This window comes from Xiphophorus couchianus, chromosome 21, assembly GCF_001444195.1.
Source record: "Xiphophorus couchianus chromosome 21, X_couchianus-1.0, whole genome shotgun sequence".
NCBI classification, from domain to species: Eukaryota; Metazoa; Chordata; class Actinopteri; order Cyprinodontiformes; family Poeciliidae; genus Xiphophorus; species Xiphophorus couchianus.
This window is the reverse complement of record NC_040248.1, coordinates 20,743,059-20,763,021: the sequence shown is the minus strand read 5'-3', so window position 1 is coordinate 20,763,021 and position 19,963 is coordinate 20,743,059. Positions and strand designations below refer to the sequence as shown.

Genomic DNA, 19,963 nt, shown 5'->3' with positions numbered 1-19,963 from the left:
GTCAAGCCATATTTCCTCAGGCCTGGCTCACTCACTACAATACAGCTATCAGTCTCTAGATTTTACCCACAGTCATGACCTTGAAGGTGGCCTAGCATTATTCACACAAAACCCCTGGCTCACCCAAATCCAGAACCCTGGCCACCACACGAACCATGGTACCCACACTTAATCACTACTTGGTTAAACTCTGGTGAACACGGGAGGAAAAGGTTCTGTTTCCATGAGGATCCTGAGCAGGGAGACGATCTTTGCTTTCTGTATTTCTCACCCAAAACTCTTCAGCGTGTTTGTCAGCTCTAAGATCGTGAGATACGTCGAGTACGGTTTCCAGCTTTGAGATGATGCTCTGATGAAAATCTTTTTTTTTTTTTCATTGATTGATGTAGTTACCTTTGTGCATAAAATCTAAATTTCATCACACTAGACCAGGTGGTTCCAGTGTGAATTGTGATCTGTCAAAATGACAAATGGCCTCCAGATTTTTCTGTCGACATTTTTTTGAAAAACCCGTCGAAGATGGAAAGCATTCGGCTAACGGCACATTGACACGGAGAGCTTTCAGTTCTTTACCTGACCTTCAGAACTGAGGAAACTGGGAAATCTTCCAGACCAGGACTTTGATTGGAAGAAACTTGAAAGCTACGACTGTCATTTAAAAAAAAAAATATATATATATATATATATGTATAAAAGGTTTACTGATTGGCCTCATTAGGTCATTTCTTAAAAAACATGTTTGAAGTGAGTTTTCCTTTACAGTGATTTACTGTCAGCTTCTTTCAATTGCATTGTGATGATGCTCAGTTTACTGTTCAGTTTTCTATCTGCAGCAGGTTCTGTGTGACCTTTAAACCATCTGGGCCCTCGCCTCTTCCTGTTTGGCTGAGCTGAGAAAGTAGAAGGATAATGAAGCCAACAGGCGGTTCTGGTTCACAGCAGATGAGGATGAGTGAACCAGAGTCCCGGCCAGGTTTCCCTCAGTGGAACGTAAGCTAACCTGAGAGCTACATGGCTCCCCACCAACTCTTTTATTATCCCAGAGTTTTCATCAGGACCTTTTCATCAAGCCATCGCTGTTCTGGACTGGAGTGGAAGACATGAGGCTGAAGAAAACGGCACCAACCAGCAGAAGTTCTCTGTTTGAGTTTCTTCACAGAATTAGCAGGAATATTTGGGAAAGCAGTAAATCAGTTGAAAGGTCAGATGAGGATTGTTGTATCTCTGTGATTTGGCCTTTTTTCTCCTCTTTGACTTCTTGGTGTGTTTTGGCACTTTAAATGTGACATCAGTAATTGTCCTTCTCTTTTGTTTAATGCAGAAGTAAGCAGTGATCCAGTCTCGCTCGCTGCTGTCTGTCAGTCTGCCCAAACACTCCCTAATACTGCAGAGCTTTGCAGAGAAATGCAGCTGAAGACTCAACAAGCAGAGATACCACAAGCAGCATTTCAGAGGTGATGACGCAGAAATATCTGAAATGTTTCTTTTAAGTTTTCACACTGGCAGTAAAACATGACCTTTGAGTCTTTGTTATTCTAACATGAGGGAGGACGACTGCACCAAAACACTGATTTGTTCTTTCAATTTGCAAGATCAGAGGGTTGAGTTCAGAGTGGAAAACATGCTGACAGACAGACAGACATCCATCACTGAAGGACCTTTTCCTCTTTAGTCACCATTCATGTATTTTTAGAGCTGCAGCAGAGGTCAGGGTTTCAGACAGCAGTGGCTGATCTACTTTCTTCCTCTCTATGATTCTAGACATCAATCCCAGTCACTTCCAACAGCTTTCAGATTCCTGATGATTTTCAGTACTTAACACTGACTGGCATCCCAAATGCTGAACATTTCTCTTAAAAGATGAAATTGGGTCATTTCAACAACCTGCTCACTTTCCCTTCAGTCACAGTTTCCAAAGTTGGCTAAGCTACCCAACCAATCTGCCTGTGGCTTTATAGTTTGTGTGAGACGGCTTGTAATTCCAGCCTGGTTTACATGGAGCAATGAGGTCCAAGTCTAGAGGAAAAACATCATCCTCAATGAGAGATTGTGGTTACAGACAGAAGCACAAATGTAATCTGGTCTGTAATGACCTAACATGTTTCCATTGAGGAAACACTGTTTTGTAGTAAAGGACATCTTTAATTGGCAGCTCCTTTAATTCTAACTGAATGAGGAATAAAAACAGGATGTTCCAGTCAGAGTCATGATGGGTTCTAGATGTCTGCTTTCTGATTTTACCAGTCTGGATCTTCATGTACTGAACCTCTGTCACTGTTCTTGCAAAATAGGCTGCTGTAATTATTAAAAAAGGTCATATCTTTCTAAAATATATTTTTCCTTAGATCTCAGATCATTTGTAAACCGAGACAGAAAATGCAACTTTGATGAAATGACTCCAAGTTTCCTTTCAGTCAGAATGAGCTCACACCTAAAAGAACTAAAAGGTCTAGAATTAGTTTACTTTATTGTTGTGTTATATTTCCTGTGAATGATCTAAACATGCAGGAGGTGAAGTCTGTGTTTAACAACAGTGAACCGATTGGACAATACAGAGAACAGAAACTTAACTTTGTATGAAGCTCTGAGGAAAATCTCTTCAAACCAGAGATCAAACTGTTAAATTGTTATTTTGGTTCCTTCATAATGTCTTTATTGTTAACCTCAGTGTCATAAAGAAGTCTGTAAGAAGAGGATTTGGTAAAGAGTTCCTGTTGCAATATGTGAAGCTGCAGAGCATCTTGGGTCTCTGCAAAGCTCCTCAGCAGATATCCACTGTCTCTGACATCAGAACTCTGGTGCCAGGCCTCAAAACTCATTACTTGTCCAACCCCAGCAGCCATTGAATGGATACCAAAGAAAGCAGATGCCAGTGTAATTCCTGGAGTCCAGTCTGAGATGAAACAGAACTGTGAATCAGGATCGCCTGCAGACTCCCCGTCACCGATCCCTTTGAGTTGGGACATCATGATTAATGTTGGTCTACCTGTTGAATGGTTTTATTCAACCACAGAGGGCGACAGACAGGCAGCAGTCTGAGGTGCAGGGTGGAAAAGCTGAAGCTTTGGAGAGGCTGGATTAAGATTCAAGAGAAGCTGCAGCAGGTTGCTGATGAGCCACAGGTTTGGATAACAGCAATAATGTGAGAGGAGGCAACAGAAGTTCACCTCAGGCCAGAAGGCAAAGCTACAATATTGTGGAAAACCTGAGCAAATAAACCCTTCCTGACCTTAATTAACCCCGTTACATGACTGGGTCAATCATTGCATGTTTTCACAAACTCTTAGTAAAAGTCAGTTCCCCCTTTTAAATGAAAATAAGCACAAATAAACAATAATTACACAGAGGCTGAACACTTCAGATGGTTAGTCACATCCCTGGAATAACTACTCTGGATAAACCCCAAAGGAACCCACAGCTGAGAACCTCAGAACCTTTGAGTCATGGGCACATAATGTGACAGGAGGAATCAGTTGTGGCAAGGCTATTTATAGTCCAACTGTTTCTTCCATTTGTCTGGATTTCACTGAAGTAGCAGAGAGCAGAGATGCTAACTTCAGCTTTAGGCAGATGCAGATGGTCCAGCTGTCTAACTTTGTTTATGGATATAATTAAACAAATACAATTATCCTGATGATCACTAATAATGATCAGAATAACAATCCTGATCATTATTAGTGATTAGGATCAGCAATGATCAACATCCTCAGCAACACTGATAATGACGGCTACTGAACAAACTTACTATTTTTACTGAAACTGGATTTGATTGAGAGAAATTTAGTTTTAAACTCTAACTTTTCTAACCTGCTGTAGCAGCTGGCTGTGCCACAATGCTAATGCTAGCTAACATAAACAGGAACAAGTTCCAAGTTATTCAGTTACAGTTGCTGTTTTATCTTTTTCATCAGTGAAAGTTTGAAGTTGCTCTGTCCTTCAGCTTCCCGGCCAATCAAATCAAACCATGAATCTTTAGCAGCTAAAATCTATTCAAGCTTTTTGACATAATAAATTAAACTCCATCAGCAGCAGCAGCAGCAGCAGCTCCTAAACAGACATTATTTGTCCATTGGGTCTCTAATCCTCAGTGGCTCAGACAGACAGCCTGCTTCTTTCAGACTCATGCCCGCCTCCCTCTCCTTCCCTCTGGGGGCCGCGGCCCCTGAACCGGCCTAAAGCAGCAGCAGGATGTTCGCAGGCTCAGCCTCTGTGCAAGGAAACATGAGCAGGCGCAGATATTCAGAGTCCCGGGCCGCCGGATAAAACCAGAGGAGGAGACGGCGGTCCGTGTGGTTGGAGCTCAGAAACTCAGGCGGGGAACATGTGAGCGGGGCATGGGCGGCTGGGAGCGGGATTATTGTTCAGCACAGCCGAGAGACGCAGGAGGGAGCCGGGGAAGGTAACTGCCACAGATCCACTCACTGGTTGAATGAAAGGTTCAGATGTTCTGAAGGCGCAGCTCCAGCTGCTTCAACCCAACTTGAATCAGTCACATTACTGCCAGCATCACTTTAGTCGATGTCAAGGAAAAATTCCAGCTGTTTTCCACGAAGCTGCTGCTGCTGCTGCTGGATCCGCGTCCGAGACAAATCAGCTGATAACAGCGATGAAGCTGCAGAGAGAGAGAAAGAGCAGGTCGTTTCTGAAGCAGGAAGTCGGTTGATCTGCTTCACACTGTAGTTTAGAGTCGCTTTAACAAAATTCACATGAATTTATTCCTGCAGAATAAATGAGATTCTCATCATCCACAGTCTGCGTGTCTCTTCGTGGGTTGTGTTTTTCCCCCCACAGCGCAGCAGGAAAGTGGATCTAGAACCAGAAACTGTTCCGCTGTCCGCACCGACTCATCCCGGATTTATTTCTTAGCTGATTGTGCTAATTAATGCGCAATGAAAGTGCGCAGAAAGAAGCGCCTCTCCGCATTAGAAGCGGGAGGAGACTGAATGAAGCAAACAGGTTGGGATTGTTTCCAAAGAGACACAGAAGTGGAGTCAGAGCGCCGCGGCTCCGCTCGCCTTTAACTCTGAAGCTGCTGCATGTGGAGGAGTTTAGATGAAGGATTTAGTTCATATGATCCTCAAACTAAATGTGATCTATTCTTCCGCAGGAGAGACGCGGGGACAGTTTTCCTCCACGAACCTTTTGGATTCGAGCGCAGCAGAGAAATCTGCGGACCGAGCGGCCAAAGATGAACACCGTTGTGTTTAACAAGCTGAGCAGTCAGGTCCTGTTTGAGGAGAAGGCGAAGGAAGTGGAAATGAGCAGCAGAAATTACCTGGAGGTCATCGACGGTCAACATCCAGATCTCCTCTGCAGCAGCCCGGCCATCAGAGACAGCCAGGCGGCCAGACACAGGCGGAGCGGGTATGTGAGGCTCTCTGTTCTGGTAGAGGCTGCTGCTCAGCATGCGTGGATGTGGGTCGGCTGTAGTGGGTGAAGGAACCCACGGAGGGGGAATATCTGACAGTCTGGTCAACCTGCTGGTCAACCTGCTGTTCAACTTGCTGGTCAACCTGCTGGTCAACCTGCTGGTCAACCTGCTGGTCAACCTGCTGGTCTCTCGTTAGCTGAGCGAGAAACGGGGAAAAATCTCCGGGATTAAATCTTCGGGTTTTGCGAAAATAAGCGCAGCAAATGAAACATTTAAACTGGAGATTTAAAGACTGATATGGGTTTAGATTTTAAACCCATATAAATTTAAAGTCCAGCAGCAGAGTTTTTAAATGAAAAACTATAAATCAATTCATGAACATGATGGAAGTTTTTCTGTTGTCCTGCGTAAATACGCATTTGCTCCAAATTTGGCTAAAATGATTTTAAAAGCGTCTCCGTTCAGACTCCTGTAGTTTCTAAATATTTTCGTCCTCAGGTTGTGATGTAGAAAAATCTGACAGATCCGACAATAAACCTTTTTCTAGACTGCTGCTGATCTAATGACCATTAAACTGTGATCAGAATTAAGGTGAGAATCAAGAAGCAGCTGATATTTGTTCAGTAGCTCGTTGCTCCAGACACTAATGTCTTTAAAGTATCTAATATATAAAGTCCAACCCTCAGCATCTCGAAAATAAGTAGGATGAACCTTTCAATTTATTTGTTCAAATAAAATTTATAAAGTACATCAAAGATATTCATATAAAAAAGGTGATTATTCAAAATATTAAAATAGAAGAAGGTTAAACTGGAAACAGCTGGAAAAACAAAAGCATTTCTGACTGGAGCTGCAAAGGAAACATTTTCTGCTTCGATTAAACACTTTAATCAAAATGTTCAGTTGGAAACTGAAACTATAAATAATGTTTATTTAGCAAATGCAGTATTACTATTTTATTTTTTTAGCCTAACTGAAATCATTTATTAAAATCGACATCAAATTTAATTAAATTGTGGCGCACGAATGAAAATGTCACGTTATCAGTCAGGTTCCAGTCCTGACCTATGACCTTTGTTCATGTTTTCTCTCTCTCATCATCCACTCTCCTGTCTGACCACATAAAGGCCTAAAAGAAACAAAACAAACAAACAAAAACCAGGATGAATTCAAACCAAACAGATTCTAACATAAACACATGTTGGCAGCGTTAGCCAGAGTTTCCATGAACACTTTCAATCTCGCCGCCTGAATTTACTTACAGTTTCATACAAAATGATTTTCCTTTTGGATACAAATGAGGAATGTTCTCTAACACAGCTCTGGGGTCAAAGGTCAGAGTGAAATGCGCTCCACGATGTTCAGGCTGATCCAGATTACAAGGAAAATATTTGGAGAACCAGAACCTCGGGCCCGCTTTGAGGTCCGACTAAAATGGTTCCATCTGCAGCCAGTGGAGCCGTTTTGGGAGCTAAAGGAGAAGTGGAGAGCAGCACCATACTGACATCTGCAGGTTCAGGTGTTCCTCCTGTGGGTTCAGGACGTTTCTCTGATTCATCTGCCGACATTTTAGACGCGGCGTGAATTTCTGACATCTGCATGCTGAAGCCCTGGGGTGTGTCCGGTTGTTTGCCTGCGTCTAAATGCTGTCCCTGCTGGCGCACAGGGGTCGTCCCAGCGGCAGCAAAGTGCGACACAAGCGCCAGGCCCTGCAGGACATGGCGCGGCCGCTCAAGCAGTGGCTCTACAAGCACAGAGACAACCCGTACCCGACCAAGACGGAGAAAATCCTGCTGGCGCTCGGCTCGCAGATGACTCTGGTCCAGGTGAGACGCTTTCTTCTGCTCTGATTCCAGGAGGAGACAAAGAAAAGTCACATAGACAGGAGAGTGATCAGGCTGCTGGAGTTTAGATGTTCAGCTTTTACTGTTCCTGAATGTTTAGCAGCAGCTGAGCAGGAGTGAAGTTTTGTTTCCTCTGCCTTCCAGATCCTCCTGCAGCTTCTCCTCTCTCTGCTGAGCGTCTCAGGCTTTGATTTGTTTCTTCCACTTTCTTCCAAAAGCTGCAGCTCAGCTTCATCTCATGTCCCAGAGAGTCTAAAAGTGTCAGAACTAAATAGGTTTTGTTAAATAATAATAATAAATTTGTCCTGCTTAACATTTTGGTTTCAGAAACTCTGCAGAGAACAGATGTTTACCTGTTTGGAAATGATTCAAAATGATTTTCTTGAGATATTCCTGAAATATTCCTACGTCTCAATATGTAAACCTGTTCTGCTGCATTAAAAAGCTCCAGAAAAATGTAATTTCTGATAAAGATTTGAGTCAGGAATATTTCTGCTGCTTTGATCTTTATGACGTCTGGAGAAACCAGTGAGATGTTCAGAGCAGAACTGTTAGAAACTGCTGATGGCTCCAAGTTTAGAGTGAACATCTGAACTTATCTGACAACCTGACTGCTGAGAGGAACACCCAGCACTGAGTGCAGCTGTGTGTGTGTGGGCGTGTGTGTGTGTGTGTGTGGGTGTGTGTGTGTGTATAGCAGCGTTTTCCTCACATGGTCACTCTGTACTTAATCTGCTTCTCATTTCTGGGAGCGCTTGATGTTGGACGCTGTGACCCAAACACACACTGTGTTTGAGTGTAAATATCATTAGTGGGGTCAGAGGTTAAAGGTGGAGAATTTGAGGGTCAAAAGTGCAACAACCTGACATCAAATGAGATAAATATTTAAATACAATATTAAATATTGATAAATTCATCTAGAAATTAATAAACGAGATTTTCTCTCAAGGAACATTCTGGTAAAATAATGGCTGAAATAATTAATCATATTTAGGTAAAAGTTTTAAATGTATTAAAAAAGAAGAAAAGTATAAATAACAAAATTCAAATGTATTATAGTAAAATCATCATTATCTGATTATTTATTGATTTATTTTTCTATTTTCTGATTTAAAGTCAGTCATAAAATTATTTCCAGTTTTATTGAAGTGATCATTTATAGAAATATTTATTTTGGAAAAATGGTTTGATGCAAATCAGTTCTTGATCTAAATTTCTGTTCTCTTTTGAAGAACCTGGTTCTCTATTTTCTCTATTTTCAGTTGCTGAAGGATAAAAAATCTTGTTTTTTGCCAATTAGGAATATGAAAACAGATTGTTATTAATCTTTAACCTCTCAGTCTTTGAAAATATTTCTGATCGTTTTGTCCCAAAGTGTGAACATAAACTCAGATGTGACCTTGACGTCTTTCTGTCTTTCCACTGATTGCTGCTGAGGACAGCCCAGTTCTTCCACTGTTTAGTCCAGACAGACCGCTGTTAAGGCTGCCAGTGGCGTTGAACGCATCACTTCCTGTGTGTTTTTCCCTGGAGAGGCCGACCTGGCAGCAGGTGTTAAACAGCAGCTAAATCTGTCATGTTGTAGGGCAGCAGTTAGCTTTGTTCCATGTCGATGTTGTGAGATGGAGCCGATGATCCGGTGCCGTCTCCATGGTTCCTGAACTCCGTCTCCGTGGTAACACGCCGTCTCCTCTGGGACCTCCCGTCCTCATGAGGACGCCGTCCCTTCCCCTCCAAGTCCTGCAGACTGAAGACGGTGGGACGGTCCTAGTTAATGAGAAATGTGATCCTGAAGGAGAGGACGTGAAAACTAAGTAGTCCAGCATGAGGCCGCCGTCCCCAGCCGTTCATAAGCAGCTTGAAATCTACTGAGCATGAAAAGTTATTCCAGTAGAACATCTAATGGTCTCCACTCCCAGTGGAAGAAAGAGCAGCGGCTCAAGTGTCTTTTTTATTGGATCTTAAAGACAGAGATGGAAAAAACGTCTTATTGGAGGGAGTCTGGACGTGTCCAGAATAAGCAGGATGGGGACGTGTGTCTCAGTCAGAGCATTAGATCATGAAATGATGCGTTCACTGGCCGTCAGCCGATTCTTTGTACACAGTAAAAAGCTGAGAGGCTTCAGTTTTCCTGCAGAACGTCTGGGATGTTCCTCTCAGCTCCGATCAGAGAGCTGCAGCTGATCTGCAGCTGGACTCTGTCTCTGCAGCGAGGCGATGTCTCCACTGAGGACGACACGTTTAGTCTGGCTGTGGATGTGGACGAGTGTGGACTCTAGACATTAACACGTCTTCCTGTTTGCTGTGTGTGTCCCCTTCCTTCTTCGTCCCTCTCAGGTGTCCAACTGGTTCGCCAATGCCAGGAGACGCCTGAAGAACACGGTGAGGCAGCCGGACCTGAGCTGGGCGCTCCGGATCAAACTCTACAACAAATACGTTCAGGGCAACGCAGAGAGGCTGAGCGTCAGCAGCGACGACAGCTGCTCCCAAGGTACGCCTCACCTGCTGCTCTGAGGACAAACTGTCCAAACTGCACAAACACTTGGATATGATCTTCTGAGCTCAGAACCAGAACATTGCATGTTCTCCTTCTATCAGTCAGTGGAGCTGGCAAATGTGCAAACACACGCTGGCTCTCATGGGAAGGTCCGGCCCGTTTTGGTGAGGAAGCGTAAGAAAGTCAAAGTTCAGTCGTCCTGCAGTGAATGAACAGAAAGTTCAGAGTTCTGTGGTGTCAGTAATCTCTCTCTCAGTGTGTGAGGAGGAGAAGCTGAGCGTGTGGCTCCCAGAGGAATGTTTGCATGGTGTTTGTGTTGTGTGTGCCGCAGGCCGCTGCACCACCAGAGGCTCCGTATATCTCCCTGACTCGTCTCCCTGTCATATTCTGGTTCTGGAGCGATCCGCAGCCCGCTCCCACTGCTGGCCCGTGTGCTGAAAGGCCCTCCATTATGTTCTGAAGCCTATGCTTTTGTTCCAGAGACTATTTCTGGGAGCAGATCTGACCCTGTTGACCGTGTCTTCATTCCTCTTACTGTCCTGAAACGGTCCAGCTGGTTCTGGAGCTGCAGCAGCAAATCCAGGCTAAAGTAAAACCTGTTTTCTGCTTGGAGTCCAGAGCAGACCTGATGTTCTGATCAGTAGAACCGTTTAATATTTTTATTGGACTAAATCAAAAGGTCAGATTGTTTGGTGACAGAGGAGATGCTGGCAGAACCATGTGGTTCTGATTATCGGAAGTGCTCATCTTAATTTGGACCAGGCCGAACCAGACATCTAACCCGGCCAAATTACAGAACTGCAGTCCTGGCAGCGACAGAAACTGAAGTGAAGTGTCTCTGATTTTCCTGCTGCCAGAGAATCTCTGGGTTTTCATCAGAGTTTTATCTTCCTCCTGTTTCTTTCATCAGGTGGGAAGCTGGGCTTTAATTCAGTCTCCTCAGCTGCAAAGCATTCTGGGAAGGATGTAATGCTGCAGGGGACGAAGGTTGAGATAGAACCAGCATTCATTACGGTTTGGTTCTGGGTCTGAAGTCTGAACTGGGCTTTTTGTTCTGGAGGCGATGCCAACATGTGGGCAGGAGCAGCAGGCTGGAGTCTCCTGGTTCTGCTGTTTGAACGAAAGATTAGCTCCAAATAACCGTTTTCCTTCAGACTGGCTGAACAGAACTGAGACAATAACTGAACCTGGAGTCCAACATCTGATGGAGGAAATGAGTCATTACAATGTGCACTTCCACTGATTGTTTTTAGAGACTTTATGACCACAAAAAAACTGATGGGACCTAAATGCAGTGACCCAGATGAAGATGGAGAGACTGGAACCAGTCAGTGCCACTGGTTTACATCACCATATGTATATACAGGCCTTATGCTGCAGTCTTTACTGTTTCTGCATCAATGTGACCAACAACAGATGTTCTTTATCCAAAGAGAGTTCTACAACCCAACGAGTGGATTGAGCTCTTACTTTAGGTTGAGAGAGAGACTTGAAGACGAGATTCCCTTCAGGTTTTCACTATCAGTAAAATGAAGAACAGACCTGAGAGACAAACCAACAGAGATCAATTCAGACACAGTTTTCCTTATTGTGGAGAGTTGAGGTTCATTTCCACTGTTCTATGTTGATAACTGATCCCAGTTAGGAGTCGGGACAAGAGCCTGAATAAAAATGATGTTTATCTTATACTACAGATCACCATGGCAACAGAAGTTTGTGCTAAAGTTTTAAGAGATGGTTCTTGTTGTAGAGAAGACTTCCTGTCCTCCACCAACAGAACAGTCATGTGAGCATGTCCTGATGTTGCAGATGGAGACAACCCTCAGAGGACACAGAGCGGTCCTGAGGATCTCACCAAGCCCTTGTACCAGAGCGTCATCAAGAAGGAAGGCTCCCCCATGGTGGGCGTGGCCATCGGCATGGACCCAGGGCTGCGTTCTGCAGTGGAGGCCGAGGACTACGTGTCTCCACCCAAGTACAAGAGCAGCCTGCTGCACCGCTACCTGAACGACTCTCTGCGGCACGTGATGGTGGCCAACGCTGTCATGGACGCTCGCAAGAGGAACCACTCTGGCTCCTTCAGCTCCAACGAGTTCGATGACGAGCTGCTGTCGCCATCGTCCTCTGAAGCTGAGGCCCACTTCGTCTATCGAGCCGGTAAGGAGACCACTGACTCTTCCAGGAACTCTCCAACACACACCACATTCCTCATGTCTGATCTTTGTCTTCTTTCTGGACGTTTGTTTTCATTCCTGCAGCTTGTCCATTATGTCCAGCTGTCTGTCCCTCTGCAGGATCTCTAATATCTCTCCTGCTTACTTTCTCTCTGCTTCCTTTAATTGAACATGTTGGATGTGTTGCTGAATCTTCTCCTCATGGCTGCTGAAATGGAGAGGCTGTTCAGGATCTCCTTGAAGTATTTTGTAAAATTTAAACAAGGTGCAGTTCATCTGAAACACACAAGCATATCCAGTAACCTGCACACTGTCAAACCCACACACACTGAACCACTGGTTGTCTCTGAGGCCGTCCAGAGAGGTGGGAGGAGCTTCACCTCTAGCTAACCAGGGTCTAACAGGTCAGACACAACAAGACTTTCAGGCTGCTGTTTGTCCCGTCTTTGTTCCAGCTGTGGCTCCAGATGAGAGAGCAGAGCAAAATGTCCGACAGGCTTCTTGAGACTGAGAGTTGAATGTGGGACCTTTGCAGTCCAAAGCGTCTGGAAGCTGCAGGAGTTCCTGCAGCGTTTCTGAGATGTAACCAATCAAGGTCAGCTGTGATTGTATCGGCTGAGAACACTGGGTCTTTGTTCAGGTGGACTTCACATCCAATAGTAACATTTTCCCTTTGTGTTGAACACGACCAGAACAAGGAGGGTCCGGATCTGAACTGGATTGTTGGAGGGAAGAGCTGCTGTTATTGTGTCTCTTTTGGACAAAAGTGTTTCTTCTTGTCTGAGTGTGAAGCAGACAGAGTGTGTGTATCTGAAATGAATCAATGAGTCCAACAGGAACAATTAAAACCCTTTGACCTGAGCCAACATCAGGCTGTTTTCACTGCTGAAGCTTCACTCCAGCAGATTTTATCAAGACAAATCCCAGAAGGGCTGAATTCAGCTGGCTGAGCTGCTGCCTTTAATAGACACTGACTGTTTTATCTCTGGTTATTATAATTTCTTGCCACTGACGTGTCCCTCTTGGCCTCCTTGGACTCCGATACATTTACACAAGTATTACTCTGTTACATGTGACAGAAGCTTGTTGGGTCAAACGGAACGATTCATTCAAAAGGGACAAGCTCCTTCTGAGAAAATCAGATCTGATCCAAATTACATTAAGAGTTGAGAAAATAAAAATTTCATTCCACATCTGATTTTTGAGGAACAAAGCAAATGAAAAATTGCAGAGAGAGAGAGAAATGTTTTCAAGCTCAAGTTTTTATCATTTCCTGCAGTTTTTTTCTCCTGTTTGCTGGAAATTCCAGATATTTCTTTAGAGAACACATTCTTCTTTTGTAAAGAGTTTTATGTTTTACAGCGAGAGACAAATGTGTCCCTGTGCAGCAGATTTGACATAAATCTGTTCTTCTATCACCTCCACAGAGGACACAATGTCCAAATAAATCTGATTTAAGATTACTGAAAGCTTCAAGCCCAGACTGGGTTCTGTTCTCTGGCTTTAAAAGATTTTCACATATTAAGTTTGTCCAGGGAGATTTTTGGTCATATTGTCTTGGTAAGTTCCAGTCTGCAACAAAGTTGTGATTGGACAAGGAAAAGTGGTGAATCTGGTAGCTGGCGTCCCATTGGTTCAAAGTCCATTTGTGTCCCAGTTGGTTGTTGTGGGCTCGGCCAGAACTCCTGACTACAAAGACCAGTCAGACGTGGCAGCAAATGGAGATCATGGATTGGCTCCAGTGAAAAACTAAACTTCAGTCGTTTTGAAAGGAATCCCACTGGTGAAGCTCCAAGACCTCAAACATCACATCCACACTAGAGCTGCCTGGTAGAAGGAAAACAAGCAGCATGTGATGATACAGGTGGATGTTGCAGTGACAATGTCTTAAGATGAATGAATAAAAGATAAGAAGTGTTACTGTTACAAACATATAAACTCATTTTAAACATATGTAATTTACCCATCTCCATAAAAAAGAAAATTGGATAATTTTTGTCAACCAGGTTTTAATGAAAAAGATGCTTCTGACCGATGTTTGCTGTTTTAGCAACTCTTTAACTTTTACTCTTCTAATCCTACAGCAAGAAACAACCGACAACAAATACCCTGGTCAGAGAGAGCCTTAATGCATGGCACTTAAGTAATGAGCTAACATTTATTATAGAATGGTGATATTGCCATGACAATAAATCATGTGTTATGCTGTGCAGGTCTCATGCACACGTGCATCAAACACCAAATTTAATTTTACAAAATTGGAGTTTGTGTTCCAGTTGTAAGCCCAATTAACTGGATCAATCAGTCTTTTTCTCAAATCCTTCTTCAATGGATTTGAGAATGACTGATGGATTAAGTAACATCGTCTTCTTAATGATTTATAGAAATGTATTTTTCTTAGACGTCTAGGATGAATTGATTGAAAAAAAATCTGCTTTTGTATATTTTACCATTTGATGATGATTTTCAATAAGGGTAAAAGCTTGATGCATAATAAAATGACATCTATTAAAAATAAAAATATAGACCAGTTATGACATTTTGATTTGAAAAATGTTGTTTAGCAAATTTAAATTAAATTTATCTTAGTTATAAGCTTGCGAGGTAAATTAATTTATCCTTAAATACAGCAGTCAAAATGACCTCTTATTGCCATTTTAGTGATAAATCTCCCAGCTCAGATGTTGGATCTCTGTCACTGGAAGAAGATGTGTTTCTGCCACTTCATGGACACAGACTGAGACCAACATGTTCATGCTGTCTGTGAAGCTGCAGAGAAAGGTTCCCAAACATCAACACAGACACATTTTACACACAGTTTACTTGTAGGCAGCTCCCCAACGTGGAACTGGAAGAGAGAGGAATAAAAAGCTCTCTCAGTCTGAGGGGTTTTAAATGGTCGGAACGCCAGGACTTTGTAGCACAATGAGGCTCACACACACCATCAGATGTTGAGATGTGAGGAACACAGCTGTCCGCCTGCTCAGGGAGCCGCACTGCCCGACTCTGTGGAAAACACAAACTGTTTCCATTTTAAAAGCCGAGTCGGCTGTAGAACAATAGGTAGCCTCTGTGTTCCCACGGGATGGAGGAAAAGAGAGCTTCACAACCAGAGAGCAGAGGTGTAACCCAGTCAAGACACACAGAGGGCAGCTGAGTTCCCAATGTGAACAAGGGCAACATAATGATGCAGCAAGTCCTGCACAAACATGTCATTTGGCCTCCAGATCCCCAAAAAAGGCTGCTTTTGTCCACATGTAAACACTTACAAATGTGAGTAATGTTTCCCTGTGGTTACTGCTTTTTTCCACCCTAATGTGAGGGTTTTATTTGCCACCAACAAGAGCTGATCATTCCTGGGAATGTTTCAGAGAAAGCTGTAATAAAAGCTCCTGGTGAAAATGGCACCTAGCTCTGTTTCTTCTCCACCTGGCCGCCACGCACAACTGTCAGTGCTGCACCGAGTGGCAATCACACTGCGCATCCTTGCAAATGTTTCCACCACCACTTCCAAAAAAAGTGTTTTTTGTTTATTTTAAATAGGGTTTTTTATACACCAGTAACAGTGACCGTGAAAACAGCTTAAGCTATAGGTTTATAGTTGACCTGTAACAAAACTGGATGTGAGGAGGTGCACACCTGCCCGCTGGTCTCACATGCTATTAATTCCAAGGTTTGATGCCTGTTTGATACATATCATCATAGACAGATACATCAGATGGGGTTTATGTACAATGCTGCTGTTGAAAGACGGCACAGCAGGGAATTGTGGACAGACATTAATGTGAGGACATTGTTGGAAATCTCTGACAAACTACAACCTGAACTAAAACTGAGTGGTTTGTAACTCTGGGTTATCACGTCCTCATCTCCCTCTCACACATTCCTTCTCTTCTTCTAAGGAGACAACTGTGGTGAGTGAGGTCAGGCTCCTCTCTGTGGAAGAATCCAAAAGTGAACCGGAAAACTAGAGGGACATTTCCTAATCAGGGCCATATCAGCCCGGAGCGTCTCAGACCTTGTCCTGTCATCATGGCTCAGACTGCATGGGAAGCAGACAGAAGAGCAGCGAGGAGATGGAGAGTCTGAGGCTGGTGGAGCCTGCAGAGATGAGATCAGTGGATCAGGATATTTGGAAACTCTGGAGGCTTTTAAAGCACAAAGAGAGGTGACCAAGATAAAGCTGTAAAAATCAGAGCAGTTGAATGTTTTGGCTTTCACATGATGCTGGACTTTTATATTCATAAGAAAAGATGCAGTGAAGATGAAAATGTTACTCAGGAGAAAGGACCGATTGACATGCAGGATGAGCAGAGTGAGGTTGTAGAAGACGAGGTTTCCCTGTGTGAGGGATTTGTTCTGAACAAAGGACGACCTGCTGTACGTCTGACACTCTTAATACCTTTGGACTAAATAGAAACTTTCAGATAATTTTCCTCTTTTGAACATTTTCTGCTCATCCAGTCATCTCTAGCTGGTAAAGACCAAACTTCTTAAATGTTTAGTGAACTTAAGGAGAGCGCCTGGAGGCTGCACAGCTAGAAGGTCCAGATGTTCTGCTGTCTTTTAATGCCTCATAAAACTTCAAGCTTGTGTTGTCATTTTCACTGCTGGGCAGATCTGAGTGAAGGCTGGACGCGAGACAGAAGACAGGTTGAGGTCTCAAAACACCAAGAACTCTCAGTAAACAGCTGAAGTAAACACTCTGGCTGCCATAAAGACAACTTTACTTTCATTGTTTAATGACTTTGCTGTTCCTCACTAATGTTTCACAGATGAGATGGAGGTTGGTCCCATTGAGGAGGGGGGAGGAAAGCCAGCAGGCGGCCATCTTTCTCCCACTGACTCTCTCACTGCCTTTTCATTCCCTCTCAGATCTGTTTCGCTTTGTCTTTTTCGATCTGATTTCTTCAGACAACTCAATTATGCTGGCTGGGCTCCATTTGTTTTCCAACTAAATATCACATCCATGGACTTTATGAGTCATAAGAAACATCTTTCAGCTCCATCCTATCAGTCACCTTTACGCTTGAAAGCTTCTTGATAAACGTGTTTTTTTCCTCCAGCATCTTAAATAAAGACAGAAACCAGAGCAGCACATGTTTGCTGAGGACACGGTGTCCACTGAAAGAACAAAACACAAGTCAAAAACCACACACACACACACACATATCCACTAATCTGCTGAACATGCAGGTTCTCATCATCAACCTTTATTTAACCAGGATAAAAAACTTGAGATTAAAAATCTTTTACTAGAGTGTCCTGGTGTTCTGACCCAGAGAAGTCTACTGAGCTTTTCTCTCTCTGCTTTCAGAAGCCACAGACCATGGATCAAGTCAACATGACAAGTGAGTCGACCTTCTCTCCCCAGATAACCTGTGTCCAATCACCAGCTGAACGTGAGCTGTAACGCTCTGTGTTTTGTTCTCTCTGTGCGTGTTTGCTTGTTGTGCCGGTTGTCAGGGGCAACGGTGACGTCCCAGCAACGCAGAAGGAGAAGGTGAAGGCCAAAGATGAGACGTACTGGAAGGAGATCAACGCCGCCATGGCCTTGACCAACTTGGCTCAGGGGAAGGACAGCGTCTCCAGGACAACCAGCTGCATCATCCAGAAGTCCTCCCATATAGCTGAGGTGAAGACTGTTAAAAAACCTTCAGCTGCTGCTGCTGCTGAAGTTTTAGCTCTGACGTTATCCGTCTACGCAAAGCAGCAAACGTTCCTCTCTCAGCAAACAGAGGCCAAATAAACTCGCCCTGACAGAGGAACAACTTGTGCTGGAGGAAATGTCAGTATTTGCTCGTATTGAAAATGTCTACAAGATTTCTTGACCATCCTTTTCTTAAAATTAGAAACTTTTGTAACTCTTATTTTATTACTCTTCTTTTATTTTTATTTTTACTGGTACAAATTTTGTATTCTCGAAAGTGCCTTTTTTGTTTTAGCAGATCAGCTCTCTGATTGTCCAGATCTACAACAAACAGAACCTGATTGCTATAAAATAAAAGTCAGCATCAGTGAAGCTTCACTGTAACCTTGACTTTGTTCCTTAGACCAGGTGTTTATATGAGCCACTATAGCCTTAAGCATATATGATTGTTGCCTGGATATGTCAACTGGTTCTGTTTTGGATCAAAGCTCTTTTTTTCCCCTCATTCTTCCAGTATAAACAAGTTCTGTTCATGTGGGTCAGATTGGACAGAAGTTCAGAAGTATCGCCGTCTTATATTTTCTGACACTCAAACTGCTGTGATCAAAGACCTCGAGAAAGAACTGTGCTGCACCGTTTTGCAGTTTCTGGTGTTGAATGTTTCAAAGAGTTCCTGATTGGGAATGTGTTTTAACGAAACGATGAAGGAAAGTCAAACTAATGAGAGACAAAGTTACATTACTTCATCTGGTGGGACAGTAGAAGAACCACAATCTGTCTGTATTATTTTACAGCCAGTCAACAGAACCCTGTTAGGGTCGACAGTACGGTAAATAAGTCAGGGAGGAGGTGAAACGAGGACAAACAATGAAGCTCATTCCAATCCTTTTGTAAATCAAAAGGTTCTGTATCAGTGAACCGAAGTCATCGTCTGTGATCCTGAACAGAACTGATGCTTTAACAGGGAGGACCTTGTTCCCCTGACAACAGAGGAGTCATTGTGGATATTGTAGCATCACACAGTAAATCAGGACACATAGGGATGAAACAGAAACAAGATGACTTTGTTGTATTTATATCAAAGCAATGGAAGTGGTAACCATCAGTTTTCTTTATTTACTAATATATTTGTTTATTCAGATGAAGACTGGATGTTCAATCCAATGACCATGTATGCATCTCCTTGTGTTCTCAGATTTTTTCTCATGTAAAATTTCGTTTATAAATTGCTGGTTTCTAACAATGAATAAACCTCTGAATGGAATGAGTCACGTCTGTTTTCATACACTGAGACTAACAACGACAGAACAACCCGGTGCACAGGATACCGTAAAGCATCACCAGAAAGTTTCATAAACTCTCAGATTTTTTTTCACATTTCATAATAGAAACACTGACAAATAATTGTCTTTTGATCTGAGATTAAAGTTAGCAAAAAATATTTTGTTGAATTATGGGTTCGACATTAATATAGTATTAATAGAAAAAAACTTCAGGAATGGTTCCGAGCAGGTATCTAATATTTCCACATGAAACATTATACATGTTGCAGGACGGTAGTTCTCGAGGACTGGACTTCAGCACCCCTGTTGAAAATAATGAGGCTGAAGCTGATCTGCAGACTCTGAAGCTCTCCAGAGCATTCCTCTGACGTGTATCAATCCATTGGCAGTAGCAGGTCTTCCAGTCATCTGATGCTGGATAAATGATGGTGCCTTGGGGAGATTTAAATGGCTCTGACTGGAAAAATTCACCTCTCCTTTGTCCAGTTCTTGCTCCTCCTGTCAAGGCCTAGATGACCATAACATGAACATGGAACCGTTCTACTCAGGGATCCCTGGAAACATATCACAACTTGAAATGTTTTTCTACTCCTTCTACTCCTTCCTCTACTGCTTCCCTGATGAGGCTCTAATTGTCTTTTGGCCCTTTGCTTTGAACACTCGTCATTCTTCAGACCCATCCACGTCAGGATGGAGAGAAACAGGAACAGACTGAATAATAAAACTGATGATAAGTTTTGGAGCAGAGCTTTGAATTGATTGGCTCTTTCAGAAAGGTCTTGCAGGTCATTTACCTGTCAGTGCTTCACCTCCTGACCCTGATGTTGTCAGAAGAACTTTAACAACATCCAGCTGAGAGCTGAACACCTCCACCCATGTTGCTCCTCGGTTGGATGGGCAGGCTTGTTTTGGAAAAGTGAGGAAGAAAAACAGTTTCCTACACCTCTGTGTTCCCCATGTCCCATCTATCCGTCCACCACCTGGAGCTATTTTCTCTTTAAATACTGATCAGACCTTGTGTTTCACACATCAAGGTTAACCAGGAACAGATGGGGTGTGTTGACTTTGGTCAGGTAGAAACTATGTCCCAATTAAGAGCTGAAAGCTTTCCCTGCAGTAAAGAAACTTTCCACTGGATGGTGAC

The 19,963-nt window shown here is 43.2% G+C and overlaps 1 protein-coding gene across 2 annotated transcripts; it reads left to right on the top strand.

The window, feature by feature from the left end:
* The first annotated feature begins 1,314 nt into the window (after positions 1–1,314).
* On the top strand, positions 1,315–18,800 carry mkxa (mohawk homeobox a). Of its 2 annotated transcripts, none has more exons than XM_028005501.1 (7): positions 1,315–1,454; positions 5,108–5,364; positions 7,038–7,197; positions 9,553–9,706; positions 11,522–11,869; positions 17,204–17,237; positions 17,353–18,800. In XM_028005501.1, the coding sequence occupies exons 2-7, from the start codon at positions 5,189–5,191 to the stop codon at positions 17,633–17,635; spliced, it is 1,155 nt and encodes a 384-aa protein (XP_027861302.1). In that variant the 5' UTR covers positions 1,315–1,454; positions 5,108–5,188; the 3' UTR covers positions 17,636–18,800. The 2 variants fall into 2 exon arrangements, with proteins under 2 accessions (XP_027861302.1, XP_027861301.1); XM_028005500.1 differs by lacking the exon at positions 1,315–1,454 and adding an exon at positions 2,462–4,399.
* The last annotated feature ends 1,163 nt before the right edge of the window (positions 18,801–19,963 follow it).